The sequence below is a fragment of the Athene cunicularia genome (assembly GCF_003259725.1).
Source record: "Athene cunicularia isolate RWA chromosome 7 unlocalized genomic scaffold, athCun1 chr7_part1, whole genome shotgun sequence".
NCBI lineage: Eukaryota > Metazoa > Chordata > Aves > Strigiformes > Strigidae > Athene > Athene cunicularia.
The window spans coordinates 10,475,538-10,500,544 of NW_020799107.1; the positions used below are offsets into that span (position 1 = coordinate 10,475,538).

General features: G+C 43.9%; 1 protein-coding gene across 1 annotated transcript; it reads left to right on the top strand.

The window, feature by feature from the left end:
* Positions 1-1,819: 1,819 nt before the first annotated feature.
* Positions 1,820-13,762, top strand: SPP2 (secreted phosphoprotein 2). The gene is made up of 7 exons (XM_026852783.1): positions 1,820-1,868; positions 1,975-2,099; positions 3,473-3,595; positions 5,141-5,251; positions 6,882-6,936; positions 7,314-7,424; positions 13,418-13,762. The coding sequence occupies exons 1-6, from the start codon at positions 1,820-1,822 to the stop codon at positions 7,412-7,414; spliced, it is 564 nt and encodes a 187-aa protein (XP_026708584.1). The 3' UTR covers positions 7,415-7,424; positions 13,418-13,762.
* The last annotated feature ends 11,245 nt before the right edge of the window (positions 13,763-25,007 follow it).

Genomic DNA, 25,007 nt, shown 5'->3' on the forward strand with positions numbered 1-25,007 from the left:
TAGAGGCGCAGAAGAGGCTCTGGCTTTTGACTGGGCAAAATTTCAATCGGCCTTTTTGATCATGTTCCCAATGCTGAAATCCAAGTTGGCTGGTAAAAAATGCCCACCCCTTTTCTGGAATGTGCACCCACATCCACCTCTCTCAAACCAGTGCTTGGGTGGGATGGCACACACGTGGTGTGACTCTAGCCAGTGATGCGGCCCTGGCGAGACTCCTGTTTGGCCCTGTGTCTGCTTGTCCCCCCAGGCATGGCTTGTGCCTAGCGCAGTCTCTGTGCTGATGTGCAGCTCTACCAACTGGTATACAAACACTTTCCTGGGGTGTACCATGGCTCAACAAGTTCTTTTTCTAGGATCTCGCAGCAGCAATGGGGGATGAATCCAGTGAGCATCAAGGCCCATACCTGGGCAGTTGTTTCTGTTTTGTCTTAGAAGTGTGTTGCCTTTATGGGTCTTTGCCCTAAAGAACTTGCAGTATGAGCGATACCTGACTCCATCTGTCACCTGAGGAGTCAGATCCTTTCTTGGTTGTGATCACCTTGTGATCGGCTGCCATCCTGCAATCTAACAACCTAACAACCAGAAGCAACTTTATTCTCTTCCTTATTAAATCTGAGCCCTGGTACTTTGCAAGCTCCCATGTGTTTCCTTGAGTGCTTGTCACTTGGGAAGTTCTTAAAATGGCCCCGTGCCACATAATTCAAGCGAAACAGCGATTTGAAGGTTAATGGAGGAATTTCACATGCGGGATCCTCAAAACGAACATGGTTAGACACATTTCTGCCTTCTGAACAGTCAGCAATGGGTGAGCTTGTCTGAAGGCAGCAGTTTCCCTCCCAGCTCCCATGAGTGACCTTTAAGCACTTAAAACCCAGGTGCGTCTCTGAACCTTACTAGAAGGGTTTCAGCGGCTCTGCTCTGGGGTAGTTGTGGTAGAGTGCTAAGATACATTGCCTGTATCTAGAAACTAAGACTAGCAAGTGGCTTCATTTAGCTAAGCGCTGAGGTGTCGTGTCTAGCTTGACCCTGTATTTCCTTATGGTGTTTTCAGTACTGAAGTTAGGCCATAATTTTTCAAGAAAAACCTTAATTTCTTGCTGAAACTGAAGCCTGAACATCAAGGGGATCTGACAGGGAAACTAAATGTCCATGGCTTGTTTGGTCAGCGAGGCTCTGGCTTGGCAAGAGTCAAGAGCAATGTGGGACCTCTTCTGGCACGTTCCGAATAGCAGAGGTCCCAGGAGCTTCCATGGCAGACGGGGGTGTCCCAAGGGTCTGCCATGTGCCTGGGAGGTTTCTGTTGGGTACTTTGGCCTGCAGAGTGGTGGTGTTGGACAGGTTGGATTCCCATTCCTGGGATTTCCATTCTGTGCTGGGGAATTGTCCCCTCCTCAGGGAACACCAGCTCGTAAATGCTGTCAGTTGCTGCTGAGACACAAAGGTACTGGGTCTGGTGCTAAGGAAAGAGTTGATTTGCCAGCTTTAAATGGATAACTAATGGCTAAGAGTAAACAAAATAACTAGATTCTGCCTTTGGATATAGAGATATCAGGAATTCAGTGTTCCCTTTTAGTTGAAGTCCTGGGAAAAAGACACTGTGGCCCATCTCTTATCAGAGACCTACTGCTAAATGGAGAAAAGCTGTGGCAAATATTTACTCTCAGATCAATTCTGTTTAAAGTGCAATGTTTGTAGCAGAGCTTGGACACAGGAAGGTCAGGTGTAGGATCAAGGCTGCATTTATATAAAGACAGAGGAATATGCACTGGAAATCCTTGCTTAGAGAGGGAAAAGACCAGAAGATTTTGAAATGCACGCTATGAGGATCTTAATTTTTGTCCTCACACTGAGTTTTTTCTCGTGTTTGGGTAAGTTGCTCAGGATGGAGCCACGTCCTCTTTCTTACAGTAGTTTAGGGAGGAAAAAAGTACAAGACCACAATGAACTTCTAACGGAACTGTGCCTCCATCTCAGGGTTTCCGGTGTACGACTATGAACTCCCTGTCACAGAAGAGGCTCTCAATGCTTCCATTGCAAGGATCAATTCTCAGTCATGGGGGACAAACCTCTATGGTGTTGTCAGGAGCCATGTCACAAGAGTAAGTGTGCAGACAGTGGAGATCCTTTACCTCAAATATGCTTTGCTGTGATGCTTTTTCACCCAACCCTGAAAGCCCAGATTTACTTGGAATTTTCTGATGCTGCTTGGAAGAGGGTGGGTTTGGGGCAATATCTGAAGTTATGGCTTTAGGAACCTAAATATTCTTTGTTTGTTGGTTTGTAATTAAAAATAATTTAGGAATTAAAATTTTCCACCCCTAGAATAGAAATCTTTGAGGGATGTCTTGTGAGGTTGTATTCAAAACTGGCGTTTTAAAATACCTCCACTTAACTGCTTTGCTTTGGGCATAAAGTAATCTGGTTCATCTGAAGGTCTCAGCTGAATGTCTGCACTGCTAAATAAATGCCACCACAAACACATTCAGGATTCTTTCTCCAACCTGTATTTATGTCATCTGACTCTGTACACCAGTTCTGGTTTAACTCTGCTAGTGTACAATGCAGGCAGGAAACCCATAGCTGTTTTAATTTGTATTGCTAAGAATTATGTTGGATAGCTAGAGTTAAGGAGTTAAAGCTTCCTATTTTAAAGTTAGTGTATCCGTGTTCCTGAACACCCTCAGAACCAATCTGTTTCTATAGATGGGATATATCAAGTCTTCTGCAAGAATGAATGATGAATTTTTTTTTTCATTGATCTACTTTGGGAAAAAAAAAAAAAAAAAAAGTACTTGAAAGCAGTGGGGATTTGTTGTTTGTTGGGGTTTTTTGGGGGGTTGTTTTGGGGTTTTTTGTGTGTCCCATCTTGAGCTAAAACATTGATTAGACTGTGAGAAGGAGAAAAGAAAATCCTAATGTGTCAATAAAAGCAACCAAACTCTCTAAAACTTGCAGTGTTGCATGGATGCTGCCCATCGAAGCACCTGAGCTGACAAGGAACAACTCTATAAGCTGCATTAATTCAATTGCTTGCAGTTGTGTGATTTACTTTCCAAGACATGTATTTGCAATAGACTTCCTAGCAGTCTAAATATCCAAAGCAGAGCTTTTAGCACCCTGGTTCCCACAGAAGAGGGGGTAGCATGCAGGGGTAATGCTATGCTTATCTGCCTTTGACAGCTATAGTTCCCCCTCAACTGTCTCTGAGCAGCAGGAGGATCCTGCAATGGCTGTGACGTTTCAAGTTAAATCCCCGTGGAAAGATGTTGCCATTACCAGGTCTGCCTGAGAATAACTTCTGAGCACAATGAAGTAGCTGTTCCCTCGCACAATAGTCTGCTCTAAATTGGGCACTGACCCATAATGCCCTTACATCTTGCTTCTGCTTAACAAAGAAGCAAGGGTGCCATGTAGTGGGCATAGAAGAATGACAGACACTAATTATATGTTGTGTTGCCCTTCCTTTTACCAGGTTGACATGTGGAACAGCGATGCCTATAGACTAGAGCTGCAGCTCAGCATTCGTGAAACTGTGTGCCCAAAAGCTTCGGGAAGAGACCCGTTCACATGTGACTTCAAAATTGGGCCTTTCGTGGTAAGTGAAGCCCCCCCTTCCCTGCACGATGCTCTCAGGACATGTTGAAATGCTACTGGGGCTGAAGAATGAAGAATAAGTGGCTTTATGAAAACAAAACCAAATCCAAATACAACCTGTAGCATGAAGTGGGTGTTAGATGGGAAGGGTCAGTGCTGGTAAACTCTTCTGCCTGGTCAGTGGGGAGCACAGGAACCGCTGTGAGCTGAAAAGAGGATGCGTGTTTTGCAGCAGCATGTAGCGAAAGTGTCTGTGTGCTTTGGGATCAAATCCTGAAAGGAAGTTATGGCTTCTTTTTTAAGATAAGAGGGTAGAAAAACTGTCATTTGACCTGCTTTTGTCTGTCATGCAACTAGGCACCATATAAAGGCTTATCTTCTTATGTAGTGCAGATTCCCACTCTGTGCTGACAGTGCTAATCTTTTTCAGATTTTCAATTATCTTTTCAGCCTGAAATAAACACGGATCAGGCTCTTGATATAGCTCTTGCTGTGCTATGATTCTTAGATGACTAGCTTTGGTGTAAATACATCATCTTGGAATCTGGAATTCTCTGTGCACAGTTATTTTTGCCAAAACATGGCTCCCATTGCAAGCTTCTGAGTGTTGTATCCTAACTGCTTACACAGATCTTACAAAGCATGTGGAGTAGCTCTTGCCTCCCTGTGTGCAATGATGCCATAGTGTGTGTCAGACTTCTACAGAGTGTCTGCTTCTTTGTGCTGCTCCTAGCTGAGCTCTTCTCACCTCTTTTTCCTTTGTGAATGGCTGCCAAACCTCTTTGTCCTTCCTGGGCCCAGTCTTTAGGGAAGAGGAGGGATTCTGGGAAGGCACCAAACAGATGGCACAAAGGCTTTCCTCGGAGCTTGTGAGCCCTGCTACTACCTCAGGAGGTGGCTTGCACCTTGAAGAGGGGGATAAACATCTCTTTGAGTATCACTACTCTTGAACTGAGCAGCTTGTGTGTGTGTGTAGATGGGACAGTATGGAACTGATGAGTGTTGTTGCGAAGTTATCACTGTATCCCAAGCAGACACCATCTCTTTTTCTTCTTGGGGCAATACAGTATGAAAGATAGTGTGAGGATCTCTGTTTTCCAAACTTGGGTGGTAGGTTTTACTGGAGCTTCTGTCAAATCATAGAGACAACTTCTTTAAAGGTAGTTTAACTTCCAGAGCTGCAACTGCCGTCAGCATAGCCCTGTGCAGCTTTTCTTTGTGACTGGTGATGCCAGAGCCATGAAAAGGATTTTGAGATTTTCGTCTACGTTGAGCAGGCTCAAAGGTTTATACAGCTAATATGCAATAAGTTGCATATTGGCAAGTGGAGCAATGACTTGTGTGTAGTCATATGCTGCCAGAATATATTCATCTGGCCGCAGTATGCTCCAATAATTTGCTAGGTGTATAATCTTGCTTGAGTTTCTTCCTTTTGGAATTGTTTTTAAAATCCCTGTACAGGTTCCCACACCCAATGAAAATCCCTTGAGAGGGTTTGTACTGTAGCTCTGCTGTACAAGATTTGCTCTATTTTGATCCTTTACAGCCAACCACTTTCTGCAGAAGTGTTGTGGAAGTTTCCGGTGAGCTGATATCAAACATTATTGTGCAGTGCCATCATGGCATATCCAGTTCCGAATCGATGAGCAGCGAGGAGGTAAGGAATGGGAAAACTGACATTTGCAGCCTGGGGGAGCGAAAATTCTGCTCATCCTCTCTTAAGAAGTCAGGTGTGAACTGCAACTCCTGTTGCAGTTGGAGATTTTGATCAGAGAACTGAATGTGGTTTGAAATCCAGCTGTCTCCTATAATGCTTCACTTTCCATCAGCAGAGAGGTTTGACCTTGCTTGATGGATGCCTGGGGAGAGTGTGAATCCCTGCGGCAGTCTGGCACATCCACCATCTCCGACATTCTTTCTTCATTGACGTGTAGAGGATGTGCCTGAAGAAGAGTGATTGGCACATCTTACAGACAGAAACAAATACTGATGGCTCTGGCTCTGTTACCAAACCCAGCTCTCAGCTGAGCATGTAATCACAGTGTAGCTGCAGAACATTTGCTCTGGCTGAGATTTGTGTTCCCTTTTTGAGCTCTTACTTGGTTTTTAAGGTGTAATTAAAGGCCGACCCAACCTGTGAATTCCTGCTAGCTGTCTTCAGATCACACCAGTGTCCACTTTTTCTATGAACCAGCACCTGAACCTGGGTGCCTGCACTTACAGCACAGATCTACAGTGGATGTTGTGCTTGAGGATTATACGTAGGGAATAAAGATAGTTTCACAAGCAAAGGTGCCAGAGGATATGGACAGCTTTTATTTTTTGAGAGTGCAAGTGACTAAATAAATACCTTTAAGCAAACAGGATTCTGTCACCTTCTCTTGGTTTGTATTGCCAAATTAACTTGTAATTATTTTTTTTTTTTTTTTTCAGAATCTCTAGTCAGAGCTAGCTAGTGAATGCACCACAGGAATTCTTGATTTGCAGGGCAGAAAGACTGCGTGTGAAGTACTGAAATATGTAACGTAGTCTTGGATGATCAGTCTGTCCTCTGTGGGTTAAACATAACTCTTGTTTAATAGGGCACTCAGTATAAACACTTGCTTTTACAAGCAGACATCTTCCTACAAGTCTTCTTTAACCATCACTTACAATTCAGTACTGCTGCCAATATTCCTGCTGGGGAATATATTTCCTACGATGTTAATAAGGAATAAATGCCAAAGGGAATTATTGTACATGAAAAGGAAAATATATCTTTCTGCAGAGGGCTGCAGCAAGTGCGCCATAGCTCTTGCTCTAGAGCTGTAACTCAGTTCAAGGGATTTCAGCCTGGCTGAGATGGTGTGGTGTAGCTCCCATAGTGCTGGTGGCTATTTGGTTAGGGCAAGGAATTGTGATTGTCTGAGGCTGGGATGTTGGATAGAGACCAACAAAGAAAGAGTGTGGAGAGCTTTTGAAAGAGTAATTTGGGATAAATGAGTCAAAGAGATGCCCTGTGTGACTGCAACACTAACTCTGCTCTCCAGGCTCTTCTCTCCTGGCTGTATCTGCACTACAGGAAGGTCAGGTAAGGTATTAAGTACAAAAGATATTGACCTGAGAGCCTACCTGCAACCGCAGACTTCCTTAGCAACATCACTGCTTTGCAATAGTATCAGCATTAATCTTGTTTTCAGAGAAATTTATAATGAAGTTTGGAATTTCTTCAGTGATCACATAGGAAATGAAGGAGAGGCAGACTTCTTGACAGATGAGCTTTTTAAGGAAATTTCTTTGATTTACAGATGATGCGTATGCCGATAACGAATCCTAACAGGCGAGGCAACAGTCGCAGAGCAGGTAAGCCTTTTCTGCCATGCTGGACTGTCCTGGCACATGTTTGCCTTTTGGATCATCCGTTTGGACCACCTGAAAGTCATCTGTCTGGGGGAGAAGAAAATATGGAAGACCAGCAGTTTGCTCAGGTCGTGGCCAACTGCTTTTTCATTTGCAGAGGGGTGTCTCACTGAGGAAGCAGTGAGGGCATTAGGCTGCAGCGTAGGGCAGTGCTGAGGTTTGTATACTCTGTGTACACATTTTCGGGATTGCCGGATTAGTGCTCTCATAACCAATGCTTGTGTGCATCCTCGGGGTTGTCTTGATGTTGTGCAGAATGCTGAATGAACATGTTTGAAAGCATATAACACTCACGTCTGTCTCCGTGTTCTTTTTTTTAGAAGATGTATTTGCTCCTGAAGCCTTCCCTTCAAGAGGAAGAGGCAGCAGCCGTGGAGACTGGCATAAACCCAGCTATTTCAGCTCTGACAAGATTGAATAATATGATTTGGGTGAGTACAATTCAAAGTGTAGCTTTCATACACCCTAGGTCTGCAGGTTTTGTGGCAGGGTGGGAAAGTGACTGCTCAGGGTAAAGGACCTCTTTGGGAATGTGGTTCTTGGCTGCAAGCGTGTTAAAAGCCATTTTACTCTAGACACTTGTAGGACTTGCTTATAGGGAAATTCAGTGACACAAACACCACTAGCAGCACCATTGATAGATGCTGATGGGGTGGCAGTCTGTGAGCTCACAGAACAGGGGTCTGACCAGTTGTCAAGGCAGCGGAAGACATTTTTGATTTTCCTCTTGTTGCTTCACTCCCAGGAAGACTGCAAAGCTCATGGCTTTCGCTCAGTCTTGAGTAGTCCATCCCATATAGTCATGCAAACACCAGTGTCCTGGTGTGCAGGTAGTGTGAATAGCGTGAAAGAAAATCAATCCACTGGACTGAGTTTAGCATAGGGCTCAAGCCTGGAGCTACAGTTCTGCCTTTTTGCCTCCATCTCTCTTGGCTGACAGAGACATGTTTCTGTCTGATGTTTTATGGATACTTTGGACCTTATCCAAACTGTTTGCCCTTAGCATGGATGTATCACTTGGCTGTGGGGGTCTGGAATGTGCCCTGGCTGTGTATGGCAGACACAGATGAGTTGTCAGGTGTCCCTATCCTTCAGCAAGTCATCTTTGTGCTGGTGCTCTCCCCACACCCATGGCTTGTTGTGTCTATTTATACTGCAGACAATTTGAGGAATGGCCATGTCTTTGTGCCAAATCTAATGCAACAGGTCCTCAAGGGCACACTGTTCAGCAAACAAAAAATGAACGTGGTAGTAAGGTATCCAGGAGAACCGAGATGCAGTTTACCCAGAGGAAATGTTTGTTGCAGAGAAGCTGTGAAGGAGATGCTTGGAGCCCAGTTGATGGGGATGATAATGAAAGGCACTTGTGATTCATTGGAGCTTGCAAGGCCTATCCTACACAAACCGCCTTTGCTGACTTACTTCTGAGGCTCTATGTGGGAGTAGCTCTAATTGTTGCTGATGTTTTACCTGCCGTCTTACAGAGTTAAGCTAAAGGGAAGTGGTTCTCAAAGACTTTTAGCAACACAGAATGGAGATCATTCTTTGGCATGCTAAACAGTTTTAAAGTAGTTGGGAAAGGAAGAGGAAATTACTTAGCACTATGTCTTTGTGATTAACAAGGTTTTGCACACTCGCTTGGGTACATATCATTAGCAGGTCTCTGTCCCTGCAGACAGTGCCAGAACTGAGTGCTCCATGTGTGTGGAGCTCAGTTCAGGCCTGCTGCATTGGAAACAAGACAGTTTTAGATGTAATTTAGCACTGATGACTCACCAAAAACTAACACATGTTACTCATAAGCATATCCGTGGTAAACCTAGATGTGCTGAAGGAGACATATCCTCTACTCTCCTAGAAACTAGATATGAAAGGAAAACCCAGTCATTCTGCTAGGTCAGGTCTTCATTTGTAAAAATGATTTCATTAAATCCATATGCTATTTTAGTTCATCCATGAGCCAGTAAAGGTGATAGGCTGTTTTAATCACTGCCTTTCCTCTTATAGGAATCTCTAATTTTTCTAAATGTCTTTGAATTTCCTTGAGCATATTGCAGTGGCATTCTGATGTGCACTCTGTGTCCTTCTGGGTACCTTTAATCCAAGGAGATGGTGTGGAAAGACTGAGGCTTACTGAAGAGTAGCATAAGGTTGACTTTCTGTTCCAGAGAGGGATGAATTCTATAACTGCCAGACCATTGCTGGCTTCTGAGAACCAAACTGTCTCAGTCTGACTGGGTGAATTGGGGTTGAACCTTCTTCAACCGATCTTCCAGAAAAGTAGTGGGGAAGGAGATCTACGTGCTTGAAATGGGGACACATCCTTTTCTTTGTGTTTGGAAAATGCTAGGGATTTTAAAATTAATTCTTTGGCTCTCAAGAGGAGCTATCCTCATTAAGCAGTAATCACAAATGGTTTGTGTTCCTGTATCTAATGTCTGACAAATCTCTGAACAAGAAGCGAGCTGTAAAATCTTGAAAGAGAACATGAAACAAATGGGGAGAAATTTATGGTTCTTGTAATCGTGTGCAATTCGAGTGTTAATACTTTCTGCTTGCTCTTGAATATGGGTTGCAAGTGTCATTTATGGAGCTGTGTTTCATAGCAGTGTCCTAGGTTTTTGGACATCTCAGAGGCAGATACATCAGGATATTAAGGGAGAATTTCAAAACCCCTCAAAACTCCTTGTTTCTCTTCTTTTATTGATTTGACTTAGCTTTAAAGTCTGGAGAGACTTCTTACTTTTCAATTTCACTTGTATCCAGAATTAAAGGATTTCATCCATGGGTTTAATTTGGAGCCACATGTATCCAAATTATTTCACACGAGGCCAGGGAAAGTTATTTATGGCTTTTTATCCTGTGCTTTGGCACGTGTGTAATCATGGCTGTCATTATTACAAGCCACGCTGTGATGGCAGTGTTTGGTGGGGCATGGGATATATGGGTCGTGTTTTGAGATGGCAGTAGCTCAGCTGCCTTAGCGTAGCTGAGAATATTTTGGGGGAGGCTGGACAAAAAGCAATTTAATAATAGAAGACTTTCATCTCTTACTCAAAGATACTGTTGTTGACAGACAAAACTAGACAAGTTCAGGTAAGAAATGAAATGTGATTTGTTTTTTTACGCAACAGTATGGATAACTGACTGCTGCTAAAATTAGTAACGCAAGTGGCTAACAGAGCTCTTCATGCTGGATTTTACATTTTCTGAACTAGATCTTCTCTGTTTGGCTACAGCAATTATTTCAGGGGAATCCTCTAGATCAAGAAGCTAGGCTAGATGATCTCACTGGCACTTTGTGTCTCTTTATTTATTAGAATGAGCTAAATATTCAAGAGAAAAAAATCACTGCAATTGTTATATAAAGAAGAACTTTTTCAAGTCTGCAGCCTTCAGACCCACTGGTCTGCTGGTGCCTGCAGGAGTTAGCAAATTGCGTATGAAAGAACCACATCAATGATTAATGAGCTTGCTTCGGTGACAAGTCCTAATCAGATTTTCTGGATTTATTTCCTAGTGCATCTCTGGAACTGGGGAGATTGTAAAATTCACATGTCATGCTGTGGACCATTTTATCCCAACATATAGCTGAGCACATAAGTGAGTGACAGCAGGAGAGCCAGCTGCTGTACAACAGTTGATCACTGGTTAGCCTGCAACAAGTGTTAAGGTCATTAGTTAGCTTGGCCTGCCAGGTATGTGCAGAGCTTGTTGGAGCTGTGACAGCTGCCCCAGTGTCCATAAATGGCTTGTGAGTGATGCAGCCAATCCCCTGTTAAACCCCTTGGGGACGAGGGGCTCTTACTCTGAAAGGATGCTGTTTAGCATGCACACAACATGAAAAGCTCTCTGTATGTGCACAGGTATAAGGAATTATGGCTTCCATTAAGCTGGAATCTGCTTAATGGTGTTTGTGGCTCTGAATTGCAAAGAGGAGCCTAAAAAATGGCTCAAACTCGGTAACACCTTGAACCCCAGAAAGAAAAAGAAAAGGGCCCCAACGCTCTGCTCTTCCAAAATCAACTGCCTAAAGCGTTTGTGTTTTGGTTTGTTGGTTGGTTTTTGGTTTTTTTTTGTACAGGGTGGAGTCCAGCCTATGACTTATGTCTGGAGTCTCACCAGCAATGTTTCATTTCCTTGAACAATAAAATTAAGAAGAAAGCTCCTGCCTTTGCTTGCAATATACATGTAGATTGTGAATGCTGATTTTCTCTTACTGTCATTAATCACACAAGGAAAGTAGATTTTAACTGACAATCGAATTCCTTCTGTATCAAGCCAAGGGGCTGTGATTTCCTCCTCGAGTTTTCTGCATTTTTCTTAAAATGACTCTCTGGCAGAGTTCTCACCTGGCATAGCTCACTGCTGGTGGGAATGTGGTGACGGCAGTTGTTACAAGCTGATTAACAGCCCTGCAGAAGCAGCGTTTTTTTCCAGTCAAAGAATAACTGGCAATGTTGGGCCTCTTCTCCTACCCAGGAAATTCAGGATATGGTGTAGCTGAGAACAGTCAGTGTAAGGTTAATGGTTGGACTAGATGAACTACAAGGTCTTTTCCAACCTACATGATTCTGTGATTCAGAGTGAAATGGATTGCTTGTTTCTCTGTCTTCTATAAAATAATAATGGAGCAGGGTGCATAAGCCTCCTGGGGCATGGCAAGAAGAGCTTTTATTCCCAGTGTCCTCATTAAGAAGCTGCTTGATTCTAGTTCCAGTTTTGTATTCTCATGGCTTCATATATTCTGTCTTTATTTTTTCCTCTCTGTTCACCCACCCCAGTTTCTACAGTTCTCAGAAAGCAGCTTATTGCTTTCTGGAGAAAACAGTGAATCTTCAGAGGGAAGGAAAATCCCTGCAGAATGGGATCTGTTGCATAGTGCATGAGGCCCGTATCAGATCAGCTTTGAGAGTGAGAGCTAGAGCAATTTATTGCTTAGGCAACGTGGAGGAAATGACAGGCTACCCTTAAATTGCTCCTGCCTTGGAGTCAGTCTGTGATAGCTCAGTCCTTGGTGTCACCTGGCATCAGTGATATGCTGTACAGAGAAGACAGCATGCTTCCATCTGTTCAGAGCTGAAGGACTGAAATTGAAACAGACCCAGGCAGGACCTTTGCTGATGCTCAGGTTAGACCGTGGTGCGGGGATGAGGCAGAGGTGTTACAGCAGAGAGGAGAATTGCTGACAATCTCTTGTTGCTATTCTGAATGGCCGTGATTTTTACCTTGTCCTTTGTCCACCTCTTCTGGATCTGTTTTGAAGGATTAGACCCACTCCTGCACTGAGGAAGTTGTTCCTGCTTCTGGAGGACACAGAGCTTGGATGATTCCTTAGAGTTCACTGTGTCTTCAAGGCCTCATTGCAAGCCCCTTAATCTAATTCCTGGAGAAAACCAACAGGACTTCACCAGAGGAGCAGAAAGGGCTCTCAGCTGTCTTACAGCGTACTGCTCAATGTTGCATTTTGCAAGCACTAGAAATGAGCTTGTCAAAGAAATGTGCAGGTTGGGAAGGACCTCTGGAAGCCCAGCCCTGGCTCAAAGCAAGGTCAGGTTCATGAGGCTGTGTAGGTCTGAATATCCCAGGATATAGATCTCTTGTCCTGGCTGGGTGCCAGATTCAGTGTCAGAGAACTCTTGGGGGAAGATTATTCCTTAAGCTGACCTGGAATTTCTCATGTTCTCACTTGTTCCTGTTTCTTCTTTGTCACTTGGTCCCTGATGATGAATGTAGCGGCTGCTTCTGGTTCTTTGGCCTGCAGCCCCCATCTCCAGGGCTGGGCAGGACCCAGGCGCTCCTGGACAAGCTTCTCCCAGTGGGTCACTGTATCTATCACTACCACATGTGTGGACACTCCTTTCTGGCACAAATCTCTCTCTAAAATTTTACTAACGAAATTGGCTTACAGAAAAATTTCAGGTTGCCATGGTGACAAACTTGCTGAAGATAAGAGTGTAGGCTACAGACTGCTGTAGAACTCGTCATATGTTCCTTAGAAAAACATATCTCAAATTTCTTCTGCATATTGTAGCTCTTAGTTCAGATACATTACTCAGAAGGCCATACATCAGCTTATAGCCTCAACCATCTCTGCTTTTGAGACTTTACAATATGTGTAGATATGTGGCTTATTTCACTGTTGTTAATTTTTCTAGCAGTCTGGTGGTTTTGGTTTTGTTTTTTTTTTCTTTTACACTAGTTAGCAATTGACATGACATTTGTGCACATGTGAAGTGTGTTGCATATGCAGGTTTCTTTTTGCAGATTTCTCATGGTGTGATTCTGATGCTAAACAAATTAATAAGCAACTCAGTGAAGCTGAATAAATTTTTTCCAATCCATGGATGTTAGGTTAGTTCTGTGAAATATGAGATAAATTTTGGGCTATGACATTTCTCTCCCCTCCCTTTTTTTAAAGTAGATTGGAGAATGAGGAGCATCGAGATTCAAAGATCCAGCATGGGAAGAAGGAACCTGGTGCCATTTCCTTTCCTCTTTTTGTGAAAAACATTTCTGTAATGAAGTGACAGTCTTTCCCTAAACTCACTTTCTGCTGTAATGTCAAAGGGCCATTGGATGAGCTCATGAGATGCTAAATGCACACGCTTGATAACCACCTTCTGATGTGTTAGAGCTCACTGGGAGGACTCTCAGACACCTAGCCTAACTGTGTCGAGTATGTGTTGTACAATCTCATAATGATGTTATTAAAGGATCATTATTCCATCTGCTCTGCATTGCTCTCTAGTTGCTTGTAATTTTCTGTAATGCTAATTATTGATTCATTCAAACCAATAAAGGCACTTAATTCCTTTTTCTCTGTGGTGGGACAGCTGTGGACAAGGTGTCTTGCTACAGATCCAGAGCTTGAGTTTTAGCCCAGCAATCTAGCTTTAATGGGTGCTTGACCACTAATGGGGGGAGCTGAGGGAAACTAATGACAGTGATGTTCAGGTCCTAATGACTTTCTGTTTCTCTCCTGGGATACAGGTCTTTTCAGCCTTGTCCCTTTCTCTCCACTTCATGCAACAGAGCCTCCACACCGCCCTTTGGGAAGGGAAATGTTACTGTGCAGTTCTGGGGTTTGCTTCTTCGTTTTTGAAGGCTTTCCCACCAAGTTTGTTCTTTGGTTATGGTTATGGTGTAGGCTGGTATTAGGGGTGTCCTTCTATGCATCCCTCATTCACCTAGTGCAGATGTGACCCCACTGGACATATATGAGTTATCTGTAAACAGGCAATAGAAGCTGCTCGTATAGAAGCTGTCATGTACATAGTGAAGGTTCTGAAGAGGTGTTTTGTATGTAGCTGGGATAACAGCAAAGCTTCACCCATATGCTGGGTTGGTCGTGCTGGTGCCTGGATCAGCAGGATTATAAGGACTAAGCAGCCCTGTGGTGTGGGGAGTGTCTCCTGACTGAGCTGCAGACCCTTCAGACTGCACTTGTTGAGTCAACCTGCTTGGGTGATTTGATTCCCTGCATGTTACATGATGCTGAGATCCCAGTAAAACAGGCTTCCTCTTACTGAGCACTGTGAAGCATGGCTTTCCACTGCTGCTGGCTGCAATGAAAAGAAACCAGGTGAGGAACTTGCAATTCTGGAACCAAATGTGGTTTTCTCCCTGTCTTTCTCTATGTTTTTCTTTCCTCGTTTACAGCTCCATTTTTCTGGTACGGGGTGGGAAGAGTACTCTGGGGGAAGTGCCTGTTGCCTGATCACTAGAGATCCAGATAGGTGTTTTTTACCATGCTTATGATGGATTTGTGCCAAACTGGATCAAAATAACAGGTGAAATTTCCGTGGCAGAAACAAATTAGTTGAATGCTTGTCAGTATTCAACAGTGCCATTTAGTGCTGAAGAAGTCTTTAAAACCTGCAGATATAACAAAGCTGTCCTCTTTAGGAAGACATGTCAGCTGGGTTTTAAGATGTGCTTCCCTGTTCACTCCCACCACACCACGCACTGGCTTGCTTTGCAGTTGTGCTCCTGACTCCCTAGTACTCGGCTGTCTTTCTCGGTAAGTGGCGGTCATGGGAGCTGCAGAATTGATTGTTGGCTCCTTATCAGTTATGCAACCATCCCGCCTTTCAAAATCAACTGACTTTTCTCTCTAAAGCAACTCTCCCACCCAGGTTGAGTCTCAGTTAATTTTCCTTACTGATTGCAGCAAGGTAATCTGTTTTGTAGTCAGAGGAGCCTTTGATGATTACCCTTAGCAGCAGCAGGGAGAAGAAGGGGGTGAAAGGTAAGGTGTGGAGTAGAGGTCCAGCAGAGGAAGGGCTGTTTTCCTTACTCATGGTGGTTTTGCTTTGCCTCTGTCAACAGGACTGGGAACATCACCCCTTCATTTGTTGTGCATGTACATCTCCAGAGTCCTCACATAATCTGTTTCTCTGCTGCAGTGGAGTAATTTTTGCTCAGCATCCTCCTTCTAATAAGGGTGTCTTCACACTTTCATGCTGATTTTAAGTAGAACCATGACTCTCCATTTAAAAGCTGATGGGAACAAACAGCTTAGCTCCTTTCAGAAATTCCTGAGCTCGAGTGATTGTGGCCTTTCTCTTCTCATGTAGACATGTATGTCTTCCTAGACAAAGGCACGAGTGAGCAGAAGGAATTCCTGGGATGTTCCTCTAAAACCTGACTTTGTCTCCTGGAAAGGATGATGTGGATTGACACATGAGCCTACTTCAGCTGTGCTTGGACTCTTCCCTATTTCACTCTTTTTCCCAGTTCACAGCAGACAGTTCTCTTGGCCTAAAAGCAGTCATATTTTGCTGATAGAGCATAGCAGCAGGCCTCTGCATCAGCAAACTAGGCAGGGAGCATGTTTGCTACAAAATCCTTGTATCGTGGCTCTGAATGTCAGGGAAAAGAGACAGAAGAGACTACTGAGTTTGGTAGTGGATCTTTCAAGACCTGGAATAGAAAACTTGTCTTTGAGCTAAGGGTAGGCTAGCCGATGCTGGAATGATGAACAGAGCCCATCCCTAGCTCTTTCAGGTGCAGTGTGTTTGGGGAAATAACCATCTGTAAGCAAACAATAGTGGAGCACAACTTTCCTTCAGGAAGCTACTTTCAGCATCATTAATTTACCGTATCTGCCCTCTGCAGACAGAATTTCAGTGGCAGGGATCTGTCCCTGCAGGGATTTCCATCACTCATGGTCTACACTGCCAGTACATTGTCCTGGCAGTGTGTGGACATTCAGATTATTATACGTTCATGATTATTGTCTGAGCTAAGAAGTCTTACTACTGTTAAAGAATGAAAACCAAGGTTGCCTCTGACCTCCAGATGTGACCGTTGTATAGAAAAGGTCTTCTACTCTCTTAGCATTGCTAACACAGGTGTCCCACAAGCAAAAATTTCTCAGAAAGCAGAACTTCGCAGTCATGTCCCTTGGGAATGAGGGCAGGAGTCTGTCTGCAGGCACCACTGTAGCGCATGTGTGGGCTGTAACATCTCCTTTTGATAGATGTAATGAAAGGCCAGCCCTCTCCAATATACGTGACACACCTATATGCTAATCATATCCACCATTCTGTAAAAAAAAAAGCAAAGAAAGCACTTTTTTTTTCCCAGCAAAATGGATTACAGGTGCTTTAAGTTCCTTGTTGCATGTATGCAAATACCTTCACACCTAGAAGCTGATGTGGCATCTGCTGTGCAGATGTTTATCTGGCACTGGGGAGTAGTATTTTTCTTTGTCTGCATTACTCAAGTCTTTCGTGGTCTCAAATTGCTGACTCAAGCACTTATTGCTCCAACATACCAATGATAGTTGCTACGAATGTTCCCTTCCAACTCCCATGTCTGAGAGTTTGGTCTAAAACACCACAACCACGTCCAAGAACAAATCTCTCCTCACTGTGACTAAAGCCTGAAATCCTACTGGGGTCCTGGTTCTGTTTGTGTTCAGCCACGTCCTCACACTTGTGGACTCCCATCCTCCAAGTACACTGGTGGGCTCCAAAACTGCCTCCCTCAGCGGCCGCAGGCTCAAATGGAGAACTTTATTATCAAGCCGGTTTTGCACTCCTGCACCAAGAAATATTTTGACTTGTCCATTCACATGCTACATTTTCCATGGCCACCCTGCCCAAGCTATTACAGTAGCTTTGCTACGTGAGAACCTATGTTGTACGAGGGACATCAGCATTCTGTGTTTAGCACAGAAAGGAGGAATGCTGCAAACAGATGCAGAGTGGAGTACACCGAGGAGGAGGCAGGCTCTGTCTAAGTGGACCACTAGTTTTGTTGTTGGGTTTTGCTTGGAGAGTGAAGATTTATGCAGCAGCAGGGACAGGGAGGGAGCTTTCCCCACACCGCTTAGAGATGCTATTTGCAGTGGAAGGAACATGCAGAGTAGACATTCTCTTCTTGTAGACTTTGAGGTTGTTCAGAAACTCTTGAGATAGCAAAACCAGGAGCTATTTCTGAAGGGAGACATCAAAACTATGGCATATTAGATTGGGGCTTGCTCCATACAGGGGCTCCGTGGCACTTTGTTTGAGCCTTGCCTTACCAGAAGGTAAAAACATAGTCACCCTCTCAAGGCAGATCATCTGAAGTAGTTGTAGTATGAGGAAAGAAGTGAGGACTTATGCTGATTTGGACTCATGCTATAATTTGGGGAATGAGTAGGAGCTACCTGCTGCAGCTGGGGCAGTGTCAGGAGATCCTCCACACAGTGAGCGTGTCTTATACCCCCAGCACTTCACTTTGTCCCTATGGAAGGAGGGAAACTGTGAGGTTTTTACTCTATGAAAAGACAGCAAAACCTGCATTCATGACAAGATCAGTTATTTTATATGCATGTTCCCTTTTATTTTCTGTACACCCCAACAATGTTTTTGCTGACAGTGTCTGAACAGGAATTCCCATGGTGTGGTATGGATGAAGGACAAATGATACAGTGGTGTTGCAGAAAAACTGGGTTCAGTTCTCTTCTTGCCCTTCAGCCAACACTTGAGGAAAACCAGTGGTATTTGGGCTCCCAGTTGCCACGGCATTTCATTTCTCAGACTGTCTCTTTGCCATCGTGCCACAGATGCTCAGTGATAATTGCTGCATATAGTGCTTGACACTGGTATGGTTTGTGCCACCATGGCAAGTGTGCTGGTGTGTTGGTAGCCCCAGAGCAATTCTGTTCATTTTGGGTAGCTGGGAATGGGTAGAATTACCAGCAACCAAGAGGGGTTCAGTGCTATGTGAAACTAGTCTAAAAAAGTTTCTCAAAGGGCAGAGATCATCTTGAGTGAAAGCTGAAGGGAGCCTAGCCCATGTTAGGAAGAAAGTTATTGCTCATCCTGAAGGAATGTGGAGATTTCCTGGCATACACTCTACTGTCAGCAACCTAATCTCAGGTGGGTGACAAACTGGCCTGACCCCTGGATGATCTCTCTGAAGTGAAGAATAGGCCTTAATTGCCAAGCCTGTGTCCTGATTCAGAATAGTGAGATGCTGGGATCAGAACCTGAGGATTTTCCAGTCTTGACTCCATAGAATGCTCAACTGTCAGTATGTCTGCGAGTTCAGCACGGAGGCATGGGCCGGTTAAAGGAGACACAGCTGTGCTATGGATGTAGCACATCTCTCATGGCAGAGTTAGTAGCTAATGCTGAGCATCAGCATTCCTGCCAAGACTGTGAGCATGGCTGGCCACTTCCCGCCAGTGGTGATGCCCACTAGGTGTCAGAATTGAATAAATGCAAGGCTGGCACAGGAGGGACAGGATCCTGCTTTTCAAATAATTCTGATTTTTTTTTTCCTTCTGAATTTCTGGCCTGCTGTGTGATAAAACTACTTTTGGGGAAGGACGATCCGTTTGTTTAAATGGTGAAGGGAACAGAATAGGAGGAGTAGAAGTAACTGAGAGAAAAAAATCCTGGCCAGTTTAGAGTGTATATTTTGCACGTGGGATCTCAGAGCTTAAATTCTGCTCCCAGCACAACAATGGTTTTGCTATTTACTTCCAAGGACAGTAGACTTTTCCCTCTCCTGCATGATAAACTTATAGGTTTTGATAAAATGATAAAATTTTAATCAAATTTCCCAGCCATCCTTTACCTTGGACTACAGGATGTAAGGTGCCTTTGGTAAGAGAAAGCTAGAGAAATGCTGGTTGCAGAAAGGGTGTACTTTTATAGTTTAAGTTTTCTACCTGGTCCTCTCACCCCTGGTCCTCGCTCCCATCTCTTTTCTTGTCCAAGAGGTCAGCTCATTCACTGCAGCTGATTAACGCTAGTGAGGGCATCATAACGGCTCTCAAGATTGGGTGCATTAATTAATGCTTGCACAACCTGCAAGAAATTTGCTGCTGTCTGCCACTGTGCTTTCTCTTTCAGACCTTCTGCTGACTTTAAAATCCTCTTTTCCCCTCTTCCCAGGACAAATTGTTGCTTCAGTCTCACAGTGCAATGGGGACTTTGCAGGAAACAGACCACCAGCAAATCACTGGAACCTCAGACCAGTTCTCTTGAATGAGTGTCTGCCCATATCGCTGGTGGGGTTTTATGGTTCAGCTTCCATGTGAAGACCCAAGAAGGTCTCCCAGCCGATCTTGGCCAAGGTGGCATGTTCTTGTAGTTTTCTTCCTGTGGTATTGGCAAGGAAAGCTCATTCTCCTTTATGATGTCCTTATGTATCTTGCTGTCTCAGCCTAGGGTGACCTTGCCTGGTCTCAGTCAAGGATGGCTCAAAACATCTCTCAGGGAAGGAAGCACTATGTTGAGTGACTTGTTGAATGTGCTTGTCCTGGCCATAGCTGGTTCTTCTCTTCCCAGAATATGATATTTCCTTTCCACTTACCTTGGATTTTCTTCATACTGTCTCTGTGTCACTTTGTTGGTGACACAAGAATTTACCATTAGTGACCCTCAGTGTACTTAAGAGTGCAGCCCTGTCTTTGTTACTACTTCTGACCTAGCCGTAGGTCTGAATCTTTAGCAGCAGCAGCCAAATGAAACACTTTTCCTAGCATGACGAAGAAGCAAAACAGGAATCAATCCTTTACTGAGGGGCTGTGATGCTAATAGCATTAGGAGAACACTTTTCTCTTTTTTTCCCTCCATTTGTTGCTCTAGTCCTTTTTGACTCCTCAAGCACTAAAATCCTTGGGGAACTATCAGATTCATTAGTCACAGAGTACCTTGGCACATGCCCTTCCCCATCTTCCAAAACCTGTTTGTTTTTCATACTGATACTAAAGCAAGATCCATCTGTGCATTTCTGCCTTGGATCTCAACACGTGTGGCACTTGTTGCAAAGACCAGCAGTGGATTTCTCCCACAGCTTTAAATCCAGGTAACATCAGATGGCTGATAGAGCACTTGGCAGTCCTCCATGTGGTGAAGGCTTCTGAAAAGGTGGTGATGATGTGTCTATGGGCATTGCTTCTTCTCTGTGACAAGCTGGGAGTCTGTGCTAGAAAACAAGTGTTAGGCCAGGCAAAGGAAATTTCAAACATGGGTCTTAACTCTTACAAGCAGTCATGCTCCTGGAACGGGTCTAGATCTTCATTGCAGATTAAGTCAGGGGGAGGTTAAGCTGGAAGAAACGGAGCCCAAGAAGGAAATTAGGATTTCTTGTTGGCCTTGAGAGACCAAAGAGGTTTAGGGCATTAGCTATCTGTGAGACTTGGAGTTGAAGAAGGAGACCACCAGGAAAACCACAGAGCCTGGCAGGATCCCAGGGATTACAGGCCATGATTAATGAGAATTTAAAAAGAATCTTATGTGCTTTTGGAGACTGAATCTTTTTCTGAGCAGTGGGGAGGTGCTGCTGCTGGCTGAGCCTCTTGATCTGGAGTGAATAATGGAGGAAAAAATAACAGCCTCCCAAATTGAAGGCTGTTGATTTAAATGAAAAAATAAAAAATTAAAAAATCCATGAGCTCATCAAAAATAGGAACTATGCAGAGGACTGTGGGCCAGAAACATTTAAACCTGGAAATTAAAACAGTAAGCCTCATGTCCACACCAAGCGTATCAGCTGAATTGATCTTGAAGGTATATTTGGAGTGTAGCAATGTAGTGAAGTCTTGCCAGGGCTTTTTCTGCAGAATAAAGCTCAGAATTGTTTGGGATGGATCAGGAAAGTAGAAGTCTGATCTAATCTTCCCAAAAGCCTTCTGACAGGCCTTCCTAAAGGAATATTAGAGAAATGAAATAGGGATGATGATGCAAGTTGAAGAAGTGTTACAGCTCAAAGACCGTCACAGATGTAATTACAGAGTGAGTGGAGGGCACTTGACAAGTGCAGCTGGTGCAGAGGTGGTTGTTGCAGATGACCTCTGAGACTGCGGTGAATAATTCTGTTGGTGCCCTTACAAACATTCTAGAATAAGGCTACACGACACCTATGTGTTACTGGGATGGGGCAGCAAAGGCTCAATAATTTTTTCTGTGCATGTTTTAATTTTCTTTCCTGTTTGAATACTGAAGGCAGTCTTGGTCAACAGTGAGAAATCTTCATTAAGTAGGTTTGCCAGGTATTTTGTGAAATCAAGAAGGGAAAAAAAAAAACAAACCAGAAAACCCTGGGATGGTCTCTGATGCAGACACTACTAAGGAATATTTTTATACATTTCCTGCTTAGTGGAACAGTCTTGCAGATTATTTTGAGGGGAAGAAACACTAACTGTAAGCAATGCTAGAACTGTTGTTTTATTAATTGCAAACTTTTTATCATCTTGGAAAGAATTGAAATAAACCCTTGTCCATGCAACTGTTTTCGGTTTCTTGAGCTCCTAAATGCTTTTAAAGGATTCACAGGTCCTGATGGTGAATTTTCTGGAACAGGCAGTATCAAAAGAGAACCCAGGCCCCATAGCATTTTTCCTAGCAGAAAGAAAATCATTCAAATAGATGAGGTTATTGCATCCAGAAAGACTGTCACAGGAACAGGGGCAACGTTCAAAGCCTGCATCTTTCAAGGGGTCAAAGGAACCGATCTGTGCATCTGCAATGTGTTCGGTGAACCAGAACACAGCCTTTTGTCCAAAAAGCTTACGTGCCAAAGCCTGCAAATATATCTGCTCAAGTGGGGGTGTCTGGGGAAAGATCAGAAGTGAATGGTTGGGTGCTGTTGCTGTTTGCCTGTGGTTTAGAGTGTCACAAGTTTAGTTCTTTCACTGAAAGAGAATGGAACAAAAGCCTGAAGCTGAAATATTAGGCCTTGGGTTTCTGCCCAAATTACATGACCGAATCTTCCTTAAAATGACTATTCATTATGAGTATTTCATAATGAAATTACTATTTCATTGCTATCTGCTGTTGCACAACAGGCTGTGTTCTGACACTTCTGAATTTCTTGCCTCTCTCTGGCTGAAATAACTCTGCAAAAAGTTGCCAATAATCTAGTTTCCCTAAAAATCCTATTTTTAGGAGAACTTACTATTTATTGAAAATGTTGCGTGGTCCCCCTGTGAACAAAAGCAAGATACTCAGCGTGGTGCTCATCCTGTCATCGACTGACATTTGTGGTTTTGGCTCTGCTGGAGAAGAGCAACTTGGAGCAGAGGGCTGGAGTTCCACAGGGACATGCTGGTAGGCTGGAGTCTGCCACGGTTTGAATACGAATGCTGCTGGCAAGGTGGGAGACTCCATCTGTTTTGTATTCGTACCCATGCTCTGAGGATACGGCAGGGCTCTGGGCTTGGCCTTGCAGGGGCTTCAAAAGCCAACGTGCCCCAGAGCCTGGCTTGTAGGATTGGAGAGTGATCTCTGCAATGTGCACCTCCAAGAGAAATTGCAAGACTCAGATTTGGGTTTTAAAGCTCTCTCTTTGTCTAAGGTACTTGATGCTGGGGCTATTAATTTAAGGATAAGGCATCTGTGTGACCTGGTGTTAGTGTTTTTCCTTCCAACCCTGAGCACTCTCAGATCTGCCTGCCTTTATACAGCCCTGGTATGTGCAGTGGTGGAAGGAAGTGGGATTGTTTCATCTGGTAGCTGTCAGATCCAAGGGCCAATTTGGCAAAAGAGGGGGTTTCTTGTGCTTGTGCCTCCTCTTTCCTTCTAGAGAGAAGGAGAAACAGAAGAGATCTGTGTTTGCAGGAAGAGCTGCTTTTCAGTTCCCAACTAAAGGGAGGCATGAAGGCTTTCTTTGCCCATATGTGTGATTTGCCAAGAGGGAAATTTACTCTTTAGCAGCCCATGACATATGGCAGAATTCAGTAAAGGCTAAGATGAAAGTCTTGTAAACACTTCCTCTTGTCCTTCGCGGAATGTCTTCTCTCTTACCTGCTGTCCCTGTGAGTGCAGAGTATGCCGTGACTGCTTGCCGCTGGTGTCCTGAAAATACACCTCCCCAGCCCATACTGTGTTAAAAAATATCGCAGCTGCTCATTGCAAAGTTGGTAAATGATGTTCTGAATGGCTGAGCCTGGCATGGGCCAATATTCTTTGCCAGTTTCCCTTGCACTAATCTCAATTAATGTAACCACAGGACATGCTGTTGCATGAAAATACAAATGCTTCACAATGATTAGGGACCCGTACGTACATGCTAGCGTGGATTGCTGCCCAGTTTGAAGTTACTTGCTCTTTTGAGTCCACTTTTAGAGTAGAATTAAAGAAGTCAGCCACCATCTGGTTCCAAGACACTGAGTTTAGCAAAAACAATAAAAAAGTCTGACTCCTGTCTCTTCTCCCCTCTCATCCTGCTCTTCACTGATCAGGGACAGCCAGTTCAAATGTGCAAGTAAAATGTGTGCTGAAAACATGAAAGACAGGGAGACAAGGCAGCTCTGAAACTAGGTTAGAGATGAAACAAGCCTGAAATTTGGCAGCTGTAGGCAAGGCTGGGTGGCCCTAGGGAAATGGCTCAAAATGATTGATGAAATAAATGATTAATGAAATGATGTGATCAGCCTATCACGGGATTGCATTACTGTTTGGTTCCCAAAGACAGAAACTGAGAGGAGCCATGTGGGTGTGAATGATGTAGAGGGAAGTGTGCAAGAGCAGCATCTCCCAGAAGACAAGTAGATCCCTCAAGTCAACCTCGCACTGGCTTTATTGCACCCCGCGGGGTCTAAAATATGCCCCTCGCTAGTACCCTGTTCAGAGGACTGAGTCACCATTTGGTATTGAGACTTACCATTTGCATAGCTGTCCTTTCTTTGTTTAGGCAGCAAAAAAGGAAGTCATATAATTTTACACATTGGTATTTGCTCTTTCTACCATCCACTGAACACCTGGGCAGAGTAAGTTTTGTGGTGTATCAGGAGTATCAGGTCTTCTGGGCTTCCAGTGGCTTTTTGTATAGGGCCAGTAGCAACCTTGGGGGTTCAGATCTCATTCTGCTTTTTCCTGGCAGATTCTTATTTCAGGAAAGCAGAATGTTGGTGTGAGTTGTTCAAACAACTGCTAATCTGTCATGCCGATAGTTGTGTCAGTATAGTCTAAACAAGAGATCAATCTATGTTTACACCCCCCTGCCAACTTCTCAGAGAGAGATTTCAGAACTTGGAGAGTGGCTTGTGGGAACTTGTTGCATCTGCCGTTTGATTAATAGAGTCAGACTTTGGAATGACATAATTATGCCCTCAAGGTGGGGTTGGTTATTTTTGCCAGTTAAAAACACAAATACATCACTGTTGCTCAGGTCCAAATGTTTACAGTGCAAAATACTGACAATCAGACTCCTGTTCATTAGGAGTTGGCTTGAAGAACCAGTGTCTTTGGACCCATCAGATGACTTCTTTATTCCCAGAACTGCAGACGCATGCATTGGCTTTCCATGGCTAGCATGTCCTAACAAGTGGCTACCTCCTACTGTATACAAGCTTATAGCAAAAGCCGCACCAGGAAGATGTCATTTCTCCCAGAAATTGCAGCACCTTCTGGTTATTTAATGCTGACTGGCTGGGATGGCTGGAGACTAAATACGTGTGTGTATGTACACACATACAGATATAAATGAACCTATCTTTAATATCTACAAGATTTTCTTCTCCCCGTCCGCTCTGCAATTCTCCAGCTGTTGTTGTTTAGGAGGAC